This window comes from Gymnogyps californianus, chromosome 11 (genome assembly GCF_018139145.2).
Source record: "Gymnogyps californianus isolate 813 chromosome 11, ASM1813914v2, whole genome shotgun sequence".
Classification (NCBI taxonomy): Eukaryota; Metazoa; Chordata; class Aves; order Accipitriformes; family Cathartidae; genus Gymnogyps; species Gymnogyps californianus.
In genome coordinates this window covers 20525603-20538877 of record NC_059481.1, presented here as the reverse complement: position 1 = coordinate 20538877, position 13275 = coordinate 20525603, and the positions used below count along the sequence as shown (strand labels likewise).

Genomic DNA, 13275 nt, shown 5'->3' with positions numbered 1-13275 from the left:
GTTTCTCCTTTGTGCATCTCATCTCTGACCTTGGCGCCCCGCTGCAGGAGCAGGAAGAACATGCAGTCTCTGCCTGTGTAGTTGAGCTCCAGACAGATGACAAGGAGAACAAATTTATCCGTGATGGAGCCGTCCCCGGTGTGGCTGTACAGGCAGCAGATTGCGCAAGGGCCGACATGCCTGCCAGCTCCAGCACACAGCTCTGGAGGCAACGTACCCTGTTGTGCGGAGAAGCCGCAGGTCTCCCTCGGGTGACAGTCCTGCAGGCCGAACACCCCTGCGTTACAGGCAGACACCACGACACCTGCAGTCCTCAATACGTGAACGTTGACACCACTGGCTGGCTGTTACATCTTGGGAGTTCCCGTTAACAAACTAGATACCCTGGTGCTAATGAATAAATTGTCAGCCACGGTGGGAGGGCCCAGGTTTTGATCCTCAGCTACGGGGGAAACTCCTGGTTTTATGTGAGAGGTGGTCTGTTAACTCATGAGATGCTGGAGAAGGAATGATTATTGCCCATCTCTTCCAACACAAGAACTAGAGAGTATCAGGTGAGTCTATCAGGTGGTATCATGTCTAACAGGCACCTTCCAAGTAACTGGAAGAGACAACCAGTGGTGGCTGCTAATCACAGGGAACTGCTGGAGGTGGAAGAAGTTTCTTAGGTGCCTGCTTTGATCTCACTTCCATTCTCATTCACCACTTAGGCAAAAGGAAGCGTTTACTTGATTTACAGCATCTTTAACTAGAGCATCCTACCCTGAGTCTGCAGAGCAGGTCATCAGTTGGTATGGAAAGTCCTTCCAGGGAGGCAGGTACTGCCCTTGTAAGCTTGTTGCACTGAAAGGGAAATAGAGGTGTTTGGCTTTAATGCCAAAGCCTCGATTGTTTGAATCAAACTTTTGAACACGTTGTAGGGTCTTGGGTTATGGTAGGAGTTGAGAAATGAGAAGCTAATGCTATATTTATGTGCCGTGACAAATAGCACAGAATTGTCTTACCTCTCCCTAACCTTTGCTGTGAAATACTGGGTAGACACGATGTCTTTTCTCTATGTGGTGGAAACATTCATTAGCAAGTTTGACTGTCTGGGGGTGAGGCATGATTGCCAAACATTAGAAGCTGTTCCTAGAGAGCTGGGAAGGGATTTTCATAAGGGCAGACTGTCCCACTGACTCCCTTTCATCCCTGCTAATGGAGCAGCCATCCCCTCCTCCCTGGCAATTCCCGTAGCAGGATGATATACTCAAGACATATATGATAGCCGTATAGACATGGCCTCCCCTTTGCAAATGTTGACATGATGTATACACCATCAAGAAGGGAAGAATATTTTAGGGTCAGTAAGTCTCCTCAAGTAAAGTTAATACCCGGAGATGCTAGCACAACTAGTCACTGTTTAGTTTACACCTGTCAGAAGCAGGCAGCCTCTCAACTCCTATGTTTGGGCGAGTGTATTCATCATATTTAGCTTTTATACAATATTCTTTTCATCTTCCCTGCACTTCATAATTGTTAATTAATCCCACAGCACCCAGGGATTACTAGTAACGCTTTACAAGGGAAAGCAGAAACGAGCAAGAAGAGGTCAAATGACTGGGCCAAGGTCATAGAAGAAATTTTGTCTAAAGAAGATTAGGTTCTGCAAGATTAAAGTGGTGTTAACTGGCCTGTCCTTGGATGTCAGCATCCATTTAGGGGGGAGCAAGTGTTTCTGGGGGGCAGTTTTGATATTGTCTAGTGTATTTAGAGCTCTCCTTTCATTTGTTCCCTTTAGCACGTTTTTTTTGCTGAGGCAAATGGGGGACAGAGGAGTTTTGTCTTCAGAGCATGATGGGGGACTTCCAAGAAGGGAGAATGTTTCACGTTCTGGAACTTTTATGCACCATCTTTTCATTTTGCAATTACAAATGGGGGCACCTGACTAATGAAATTAATTGGATATTTTTTCCAAGTCATTGCAAAGATCCAGATACCCAGTACACTTTAAAAATAAAAGACTTGCTTGTCTGGCACCCGTAGGCCTTTTTGAAAGGTCTGCACTGATAATAGCAATCCGGTAACTTATCTGACAGTAAATACTGCAAGTACAGAATACGCTCACAGTGCTTTCTTCTCCCTAGGACTTGAAAGACGACCGGAGTGATGAAGAAGAGGAAGATTCTGTTACAGATAATGAAGAGGAGTCCACAAAGAATGGCAACAAGAACGGCTGTGGGTCAAGCAAACATCTCCTAAACAGCAGTCACCACTAGCTCCCTCCTGCCTCACCTCCTGCAGTGATTTCTGCTCTGTTTTTTAACCCAACCTACAGGATAGAATTTAAGTCAAAAGGCTTATGAGAGACTGTGATTGATTTATTGTTGGCTACTGGACCTGGAAAAAAGCCCAGTTTAGAGGGGAGGGGAAAATTGCATAACATGACAAAATGTGTTAATGACCCACTTTCTGAATCGTTGCTAAGTGTTTGGAAAGACGTTTGGACGCACTGACTGACAGTGCTCAACAAGGTCAAAGCTCAAAGGCGTCAGATCATTTAGTGTCCCATTGATTCTAACATTGTTTTTCAATCTGATATAAGATATATTTCACCAAGCAGTTTAATTCACAGATGTTTTGTGGTAGGTAGGTAGTGTGAACTCCGTTAGGAACCAAAATTACTCAATGTGGGAAAAATTTGGCAGTGGTGTACAGTGACTAGCATTTTAGTCTTTACTTTTCAGTTTAAAACCTCATCAAAATGGCTATTTTTTTGTGAGTTAGATTTCATTTCCTGGAGGCCAGTGGAAGCCAACATGGAGGAAATCAAATTACTTGCCTGTGAAGAGCTGGCTTCACTGCAGACATACAGTCTTTCTCCAAAATATGCTGTATGATAGATAGCTCAAATATTGTGTTCTAAGATTTACCTGTCAAGGAGGTCACTGTTAAAATAGCAAAACTCAGCCCCGATTCTCCATTGAGCTCCAGGTTTCACAAATGTCTTTCATCTCAGTCGTTTTGGCCCCATGTTAGAACAGAAGGTGCAGTGGGGAGGGAAGATAGTGAATGAAAATCGGGTCTTCTCACAGGTTCTTTTGCACTTCTTATTTGTCTTCAAAACTGCTGAACACCCCTGCTCCTGACACATCTACAGCCCAGAAGATTAAAAATAAATCTCATCCATTCCCTTCTTGTGAGCTTGTCTCACACAGCGGCATTGGATGACTCTCTTCTCAGGAGTGAGTCCACTAAATTCTGTTTTGTGGTTCCTGTGTGTTCACTGCACGTCTCTGGGCATTGGGGGAGCATGGGAGTAGCAAGGAATGTCACATCGTCAGTGCTGTGTATTCATTTGATATCAGGATCTGTATTTCCATCTCTGCTCTTTTTGAAAATCGGGAATCCCATCGGCTAGAGCCAAACTTGGATGTGAGTATGTGACTTTGGCTACACACTGTTGTTTATGCTGTAAGAAGTGGAGGAACAGTGAAAGTTTTATCAGCTGCTCTTACCAAAAGTGCCTCTATCCTACGTTTGCACTTTTGTTCTCGCACTAGTGCAGGGTGCAGCAGCATTTTTAGTCCCGGGGCTTTCCAAGGAGAGTCTGGGCCTTTTAAACAGGGTGGTGCCGGTCTCATTTCCAGATGCATTAGCTCATAAGGTCATAAATGATTTGTGTCATAAGTTTTAGAGGCGAGAGGCTCTCCGTGTGGTTCTACAGTAGCTGAGATCATCTGGTGAACTAAATCCAGTAGCTTGATAGAGACCAGGGGGAGCACTGCTAGAACAGCCGAGCTTTTGGTTCGGAAGGGCTCTTTTCCCCTTAAGGCTGCTCAGGCAGGAACTTGGTAACCTATGGGAAGCACTATATGACTGCCTTATTTTCTCAAGATTTCCTTGGCAAAGCGCGATATAATTCAGTGACTGAAGCATTTGAAAGAATGGGGAATGTTTGGGATCTCAGATATGAAGAAAGAAGTGTTTTCTGTGCAGTTACAAGAAACTGTAGGAGTCCTTTGTTAGAGAGGCTGGTAGTATGAAAATATCTACATATGGTCTGTTGAACTAGGCTGTGTTTAATTTTTTACTTATATTTTGGACCATGTAATACTCCAAATGTTTATGTTTTACCACAAAGAGAATTACACTGAGAAAGGAGTATGGCCTACAGCTTCTGAGAAGGATGGGAAACGTACAGTGGCGGGACAGGACTCCTGAACCCGTGGCTGGAGTTCAGTAGTGCTGCTCGGGCTGCACGGGCAGAATTCCCTCAGTAGGTGTTGTATAGCAGTGTGCTTCCTTACATAGCTGTGGAGAATACCTTAAATACTGCAGTGTGGATTTATTGGAGGTGTAAGTACTTATTACACCATCTAAAGCAACTGGTGAGTTTGGCAGGGTCACAGTTGCTTATCAGGGCCTGTTTATTGCTGACGTGCAAAGAACTGGCCTTTCCTAACAAAATGTAGAAACGCGACGTCTTGGAGGCTTTACACTCCCTTTGAGAGCAGTGGGGACAACGATGCTTTCTTCAGGACGTAACAGGGTTTTGGGAGATGGCCAGGGTATTATCATTTAATTTTGGTGCCAGAAAGCTTTCCTGCTATGAGTAGGAAAGGAATTCAGGAAAGGAAACACGAAGAATGATGTTGTCACAGGAGCGAGCCTCTGAACAACTACTGAGTTTTAAACTGGAATTTATAGTCTCGTTGAGGCCAAATCTTGCCCTTCCTACTCGGACAAGTCTCCCACTGAAGCCAATTAACTCTATTGGAGTTTTGCCTAGGAAAAATTTTGGATTGCAGTTATCCAACCTAATTAAAAGACCTGTTGTTTTAAATCGATGTGAAACTAGGGTCTTAAAGGAAGAGTAAAAGGTAGATAAAAACATTCAAACATAAAATGTTGAGGCAAATTTTGGGTGAGTCCAGAAGAATATGGAAGAAAATAACATCCTGAAGGTGAAGATTAAGACTAAGCACAGTAAACAACCAAATAACTACAGGACATTGCAGTTAGGGGTACGGAAGGAAGGCAGGCAGGCCATGGAAGGCCCTTCCAGGGGGTTGCTGTCATGGCCAATCAAAGTGATGAGACCTAAAGATTCTGAACGTAAACCACTAGGTACTGGGGATAAATACCCACAGCACACAAAGAAATGGGAACAGACTGTCACAGTGGGACTGGGCACGTGTCCTGTGTTAACATCAGGTTTGTCATTCCTGAAGTTACATGCGTTTCATTTTCCACTTTTTACTGATAGAAACTCAGAAACAAGAAGCTGAGGTCACGGGGAACACAATTTGTGCTAAAGAAACGAACGTCGTGGTGCTTCAAGATTTTCAGTCTATTCAATGCCCTTAACATTTTTTTAATCTTATTGTGAAAAGAGTCTCAAAACACAAGTGCAGAACAATTGTAGGTAATGTATGTGAGCACAGATGATAGACTTCCGTACATTATTTTTAGCATTTCACAAAATGGATCCTGGTTTAACGATTTGACACTGTGCGTCTGGCTTTGCTATGTCACTTTGACCAGGCCGAAATATTTATCATAGAATTATAGACTGCAAATGAAATCTTAGTCCATTAGACTCAGCAGAAACTCTTCTGTTCTGAATTTTGTTCAGGTATTCCTGTCCATGTATACTATGCTGCCTCTGTACTTGTTTACTACATAGATTCGCCAATCTACTCTGGATTTGATTTACAGATTTCCTTTACTCCACAGAATTCATTTTGTCAATTTGTGTTATTCAGTATAATTATCTTTTTTTGTTCTTAATGCCACTGAATTTGTCTGATCAGTTACGCTACACACTATAAATAAATATTTTTTAAAAACAGGTATCTATGCAAGGATTTCCTTGTTTTTCCCGCCTTGCAGTGTCCTCCTCTCCGCTTTCCATTCCCTCCCAGCTTTCCAGTGAGGGTGCGTGCAGGAACTAATTCCTTACTCTTCCAAGTTTTTCCCTTGCCTGGAAAAGGCTGGATGAACCACACCCATCTTAAGAGGTAACAGCGATTGCTGTAAATGAACTTGTTTTTTCCTGGACAATTCATGAATGGAGAGGAAGCAAAATTAATGGGTGCATCATCCATCATTTGTATTATTCAAGATTTATCCTTTGACTAAAGTACTTGAAAGCGGTCCTATGTACACTAGGAACTACTCACTCTAGAATGCCAACACATTTTTCTATCTTTACTCAACTGGTTTTTGTTGTGCATATTAGGGCTGCTTGTGAAGTTACGTGTATTTGAGGAATGTTAGAATAATACACAAATACAGAGATAATTCTTTTTTTCCCAGGAGTGCTTATGTTTATACGTAGACTGAGGTGCTATCGCCCAGTTAGATTGCCGTGGGATTACCACCTAAATGGCTCATCATAAACACACTTGAGACAACTCAGACATGGATCTTAAGCTGGCAAAAGCAGGAAAGCTCTACTGAAAACAGGGGAGCCATGCTGATTTGCATCAGCTGAAAAGCTGTTCCGTATTTCTTATTCTTTCCATTTCTGCCTCCCTAGTCAGGAAGATCACAGAGGTTCTGACTTACCATCTCTTCCCATGGGCAAACAAACATAAGGGAAGGTGTTTCAGCCCAAATAATGAACTGTAGCAGAATACTTTGGTTTTATTATCTGAATTCATTTTTTTAAGCTTATGAGTAAGAATAAAGTAGATGGAAAACAAATCGAACAGGGATATGTGAGTTTTGGCTACAAACAACTTGCAAACTGTGAAGAATAAAAAAAAATAAAAAAATCTTGCTGATTTAGAAAGAAAAACACCATCTCCACAGGCACTTCCCCCAGCTGTGGGTTTGAAGAACAACAGATAACCAGCGGGTAGAAATGCAAGTCCATGCTGAGAATAAGAACATAGCCCAGTTGTGAAAACGCCTCAGAGAGTCGGTTTGATGGCTGTTAGCTGCCCGAGAGCTGGGGAGCCTTTCTGTACGGAGCAGCAAATGAGCCCAGAGTGCACCTCTGAGCTGAGTTCACTGGGCACGTTCAAAATCACTGCAAATGTCTGTTCCCGTTTCCCAGGCGGTTTTATGGGCTCCCTCCGGCTCTGCCGGTGCCGTATGGAGCCGGGGTTTTGTTTCTTGCCTATAGAGTTTGAGCTTTGGCTGCCCAAGGTGTGGACCTTGAGGAGGATAAACACCTCCGACTTGTTGAAGGTCACACAGGACATCTGTATTCCCACTGAGAATGTGATTTCTGCTTACGGAATTTATGAAATCTACCTGATGCCCATGCTTTAGAGACACACAGTAACCAGTGCGTGTCAGACAGCAAGGTGGCACTGTGAGTGACCGGCATCACAGAGAGGGAGCTGACCTTTCCTGAGCAGAGCTTTGTGAATAAGGAGAAGAAAAGTCAGCAGAGGGCTTGGCCAACTCATCGCACACATTTTTCTTACAGATGTAGGTGTGAAAGACTCATTTAAAGGCTGCTTTCTTCAGCTCTTTAGTGGGGAGCATTTTCTCTCATTCTATCTCTGTATTTCTGCATGATGCTGCTTGGTTTATAGAAGTTGCCAAACAAGGCCAGAGCAGTCATCACTCACTTCTGAGAGCAGCCAGCACCAAAAGCCTGAGAGGTGGATACCGAACCAGCAGCCCAGGGTAATCCCTCTCCCACTCTGGTATGAGGCAGAGGTAGGTTCGTGCTCTGAAACGTGTTTTGGGGGAGGAAGGGTGTTACCATGACCAGTTGCAGCTCTAGATGTTCTTGCCACTCGTGTACAACCAGCTGCTCTGTGCTGCAGGGGTTGGGCACACGTTGAGTGAGGAACTTATTTCAATCTTAGGTTCATTTCTTTGAATTCCTGTTGCCCAGCTCGTGTTTGCCATCCTGCCACTCAGGTTTTTGGTCACCTGCATTGCTGCTTAACCTCATCAGCAGAGATTTCTCCGTGCCCGGTCTCTGCTCCAACCTGTAGTAGCAGCGGTGTTTGCACGTACTGCTAAGGTAGCACAGTTGCCTACTGAAGTGTAAGCTAGTTGATATCTCACACATGAGAGGGGAAACTTCACAAAGTACTGGGACATAATGGGGGAGAGGGGAGATCATTGGCCAGAAAACTAGGACTCCTGCAGGAAAAAAAATAGTTTCACTTTCTGTCCTGTCATCCACACGTGTTAAGATCTTAAGCAGCAGAGAGGAGGTAAAGCCCTGACATTAATCCCTTGTCAAAGAATGGGATTCCCGATCAAGGAAATGGAGGTGATCAAAGCAATGTAATCTTCACCTTAGGTGACTACAGAGAACTTCAAGTAGGGCTCTGAGAGTTTATTTAACTGAAGTACCCTCTATGGGATTACTTGAAGTTTCTAGCTTAATAGAAGACAAGGCTGAAAGCTCAGGTCTAAGCTTCAACATAGGACTCTGCAAATATAAAGTCATAACAACCCATGTAGGATAATGTTGTTGATGTTCCAATAGTCCAAAGATTTATGAAAATATCTTCTATTTACTCAGCTGGAAAGACCCCTGTTCTTCTGGAGTTTTGTTACCCCATAAAGCATTTAGAGGAGACCCCATAATCATTTCAAAATCAGAAACATTAAGTGGAATAACAAGTATAAACCCTATCCACAGTGACTTTGAAGTGCAAGAAGCATGTCCTTGTAGCCATAGAATATTACTCTGCTTTGAGCCGGAGTGGGAAGAAACAGCTCCCAGGCAGTTGTTTCAGGTGGTGAAAAGTCCATATTTTTCCTACCACAAAAGAAGCTGGCCTAAAAAAAGTTAGAGTTGAGCCCTAAAATAGATGATCAAATTCCCACCGAAATTCACAGGAGCTTTTCCCATGATGCTGATGAGAACTGGATCCAGACCTCAAGTGACCAGACAAAATGATAAGGGCAGCATGGCACTGCATTCTCCAGCCACCAGGAGCAGGGCACAGCCCCAGTGTTTCCTCCTCCTATAGCCCAGGGCAAAATCCTCCCCAGAAAATGAGATCTTCTGTGTGCAGGACACTCACCTGAACACAGCTCTGCCTTTGCCTCTGCCCAAACTGGGCATGTAGCTCTTGAAAGACATTCCTGGGAAAGTAGTCCCTCCCCTTTCAAGCCAGAAACTTCACTTTCAGCGAGCAGTCTGCCTCTTGTCATCTGCGCCGTTCGAAATCTCAGCAAAGACTGGGTTGCTGATGCTAAAGCCTGCGATCCAAGGCCAAATTTACCAGAAAGAGGCAAATGACGAGCTGTGGTTATCACAACCACCTTAGCGTGTGAGTGCGTGAGAGGGCTGCTGAGCCAGAGGAGAAAAGGGAGCAGAGAAAGAAACTGGAGCAAAATGGCCGGGGCAACACAGCAACAGTTTAAACACAGAACTGACATCACCAAGAATCACAAAGCGAAGCAGTAACAAGGCTAGGAAGAAAAAAAGCCCCAAGAGAAGAAGGAGGAGGAAAACGACAGTAGTTCAGTAATACTGGGGATCAGCCCTTTCCGAGCAGCAGAAGCCAGCTTTGCCTGGACTCTGAGATGAACTCTGTAGCCAGGACAACTCCTTTTCCCTGAGCACCAGCGGTTTCAGATCGAGCCCAGCCGATGAGTTCTCAAGGCAGGAGCAAAGACAGCAGGATCTGGGAAACACTCCTTTAGAAAGTTCCCAGTGTGTGAGTGAGGAGATAGGGAGGGACTCAGCTGGGGCTGGGCCAGGGTAGCCACAAGTGGAGGCCAGCAGACCTGCAGCTGTGGCAATGACCCCATGGTTCACCTCCAGTTGCTGGGCAAGCCTGATTCCCCCTTGAATCTCAGCGTTGGTTTTGTGCTTTTCCTGGCTGACTGAGACTCCCTGAGAGTCCTAGAAGAGCTCCTAGAAGATTTGTGTGTTTGCTTTCTACAACAAAGAGCAGAAGAAAGCTGCTAAAAGGCCTTTCTAGTGCTAGTATGTATGGGTAAGTTTCTTGGTTCTGTCATGGGCTGCATACAATGCAGGAGAAGTCCTAGTATTTCAGGAGAAGAATCTGTGGGAAGGAGGAGCTAAATCTTATCAGGTTGTGCTAAATCTTATCAGGCTATGCAAATCCTACCTAGTTCCTTTGCTATTTTAAAGGAGGAATTATTCAGCAACCGGAGAATGTTTCATGCATTTCCCTATTGCAAGGGGCAGTGAGGTCAGATAGCGGTTGTATGTTTGGAGCTTTTTTTTCCCTTCGAATCCTTTAGATCCTGCAAGGATGGCACTTGAGCAGAGATCAGGACACTGTAGCAATAGCCCTTTTTGCCTGAAGTGAGGACTGTCCTATAACCCATACTATACTGCAGGGCATGCACAGCATTTATTGAACTTGGAATTTGCCCCCACATCCACTTTTGTGCTGCAGTTTCCTCTCCTGCACCCACTTGTGATTCTGCTCTGACATAAAATCCAAGCAAGAGGGAAGCTGGAATGCATACCCCTTCCCCTGCCCTGGCACACATGGCCGACGAGGGAAATCGTAAACCAGCACCTCCACATCTTTACGCTGTGGATTGCAAACATGGCTGCTCCATCTCTTGTGGGCAATGATTTTTTTTTTTTTAACATTTAGGGACTGATCCAAAGCAAATGTCAGAGCTTAGCCATAGCTTATGAGGTTAGTCCCACATCCTGACAGACACAGGGTCCCAGCAGCTCCACAAGACAGTGGAGCTGCCAGCCCGCAGCTGAGCATCCTCATTCTGGGCCACGGAAGGGCCACACTCCTTTCACTGGATGTTAGTGAGTGGAAGACAAATTCCTGCTCTGTAGCACAGTGTTGAGAACAGAGAAACCTCTAAGTTTCTCCATTTTACACATCAGAGAGGATTTTACTGCCTGCTAAGGGAATGGATGCTCCTCTGTCCTGTTGCATGATAGAACCGTAGGTGCCAGTGTGAAACGCATAGCAAATAGTGCTATTGGTCTCCGGGCCAAGGCAGCTGGCACCGGGCACGGAGGAAATGTCTCACGTACGGGAATTAAATGTGTCTCGGGCTTTCCCCCCGGTTCTGGCTGTCAGCTCCCTTCGGAAAGCCCAGAGCAGCACTGCTGGTCTGTCCGTGCTGCATGCAGTGATGAAGAAGCTCGAGTACCTGTCGTTAAAAACGTGTGTATTGGTTACCTGGTTATTGCTGCAAGGGCCCACGAGGTGGCAATAGCAGGACACTGCTCCCTGCTCGGACACGGCTCCCATGTAGCATTTCTGTCCATCTTTTTGTCCTGTAAACAAAGAGATTCTATTGAAGACTGGGGTGCAAAAGTGTTTCTTGCAACTGGTAATTTCCACTTGGAAGTCTCTAACTGTGAAATAAGTGTCTGGTACATCACCAGTAAAAAAGGACTAGAAATTTTACTGAGAGCGAGTGTTTGGTACCAGTCCAGAGGACCAGCGTGTTGGGGTCCCGAGGGCTGGCATCTACCTGGGTGTCACCAGCGACCCTTTCCCTGGAGATGCAGCGCTCTCCTGCTGACTCCCTTGGTACCAGAGCTGTATCTGGTGTATCTGGGGTAAGGGCTGGGGAAGAAAGGATGTTAAATCTTCTCTGGCTCTGCTTTACTGCTTGTACTTTTTTGTATCGTCTATTTAAACTACATATTTCTCAAGCCACAGAGTCTGCAGCTGCTAGTAAGTGAAGCCTGATTCTCACCTAGATCTTTAATGTCTGTAATGCAAATAAGGATGATAAAACTCCCAGAATAATGAGGGTTACACTGCCATTCCACCTTAGGAGACAGACTCTCCACCCCAAGCATGTGAGGTGCTCTGTGTTTTGCACCATTGCCAACAATAAAGCAAAGCTCTAAGGATGGAAGGGTTTGGGCCAGGCTCAGTGTGTGCATGTGCAAAGGAGGGAGCAGTGGGACATCACCTCCCAAACACAAAAGGAAATGGAGACTGAGGAGCAGTTGCATCTCGAACCCCTTAAATCCAACAGGGGCTGAGCATTATGGCCAGAGCAACCTAAGGATTTGGGAATGCCAAGAAGCGGCTTTGTGTAAGAAAAAAACCCTGTGAACGTGCACTGGGAGGGCACCCTACCCCACATACTAGCCCTAGCTGTGTTCAGCCTGCCTGCCTGGTGCTGTTATCAAGGGAGATGGGAGCTCCCCAAGGACAGCCTGTCCCCAGAACACGGCCCATCGCCATACTGCTGAGTAGGATGACCAGAGAGAGGGGGAACGCCTGCGCTCGTGGGCTGAGGGCTGTGCACGGCCCACCTTGCATTACCTGGCAACATCTCCTCACCAACAACTTTTACAAGGGCAGAAGGATGAATTAATTGGGTGCTGGCTGTGTGCTGGAAAAGACGAGGTACAAGGCAAGCTGCTCAGTGAATGGGGGCTATGTCGCCCTGACAGGTACGATGTGCAGGGGCACAGACTGAGCTTTGGGTTTTGCACTCCAAGAACATTGCCCTAAAACACCTCCAAAACCACCACAGCGCACTGGCAGGAGGCACCACTGAAAAGTGCTCCCTATAGAAAGCTGTTCCCAAACTTCTTTGATGCAAATAAGTAGTGGTCACTGCAGCCCCAGGATGAAGCACTCATTAAGCAGTGTTAAATGCTGGACAAACTGGGCTTTTTATAAATGCAGAGCAGAGAGACAAACAATTAAGACCAAACTCTAGGAGTTCTAGGAGTTTTCCCCCAAGGACATCTCAGGGTCTAGCGAGGGGCACAGTGCATACCTCCTCCCTTACTGCTGCTGTGGCTGGTTCCTGCCAGCAGGAAGTTTTGGGCTTGGGCTCCAAGAACGGTGTGCTGAGGAACCCAGCGGCTCCATAGCTGTGCTAAACCCTGGCTGAAATGGCCCACTGAGCCAAGCAAACAGCCTGCGCACTTCCACGCTCCCCTCGAGCGTCAGCAGGAAAAAGGGATCTGTTGGTCTAAATGAACTTCTTTAATCCCATTCAGCGCAACCCTTGTGGTCAGGCTGCGCTCAGCTATGACTGTGCAGAGAGCTGGGAACTGATTTGCTTTGATAGTAGGATGAAGTGTTTCCTTGAGCTCTCTCCATGCATGGCTGTGGATGAACAGGAGGTGCTCAGAAGCCGTAGACTGTGGGTGGCAGCCTCCGTGGCTCCCATCTGACCCCAGCTCTTCTCTAGGTTTCTCTTTCAGAGCCAGGAGGGAGCTGAATTTGACTTGACTGTCCCAGCAGAGATTGAAGTTTCGAGGTTGCCTGTCTGGCACTCGCTGTGTGGGGGTTTGCCACGGGCTGGTACCCAGCTCTTGGCACAGTTTCCTCCATCACAGCTCACAGACGGTGCCAGTGGGACTCCTTACTGCCAGCA

At 45.8% G+C, this 13275-nt stretch overlaps 1 protein-coding gene across 1 annotated transcript in view; it reads left to right on the top strand.

Moving 5' to 3' along the window:
* Positions 1-2316, top strand: part of CERS3 (ceramide synthase 3) — a 39238-nt gene extending 36922 nt beyond the window's left edge. Inside the window, 1 exon segment of the mRNA XM_050903471.1 lies at positions 2127-2316. Coding sequence (XP_050759428.1) covers positions 2127-2258 — 132 coding nt within the window. The 3' untranslated portion in view covers positions 2259-2316.
* Positions 2317-13275: the final 10959 nt, after the last annotated feature.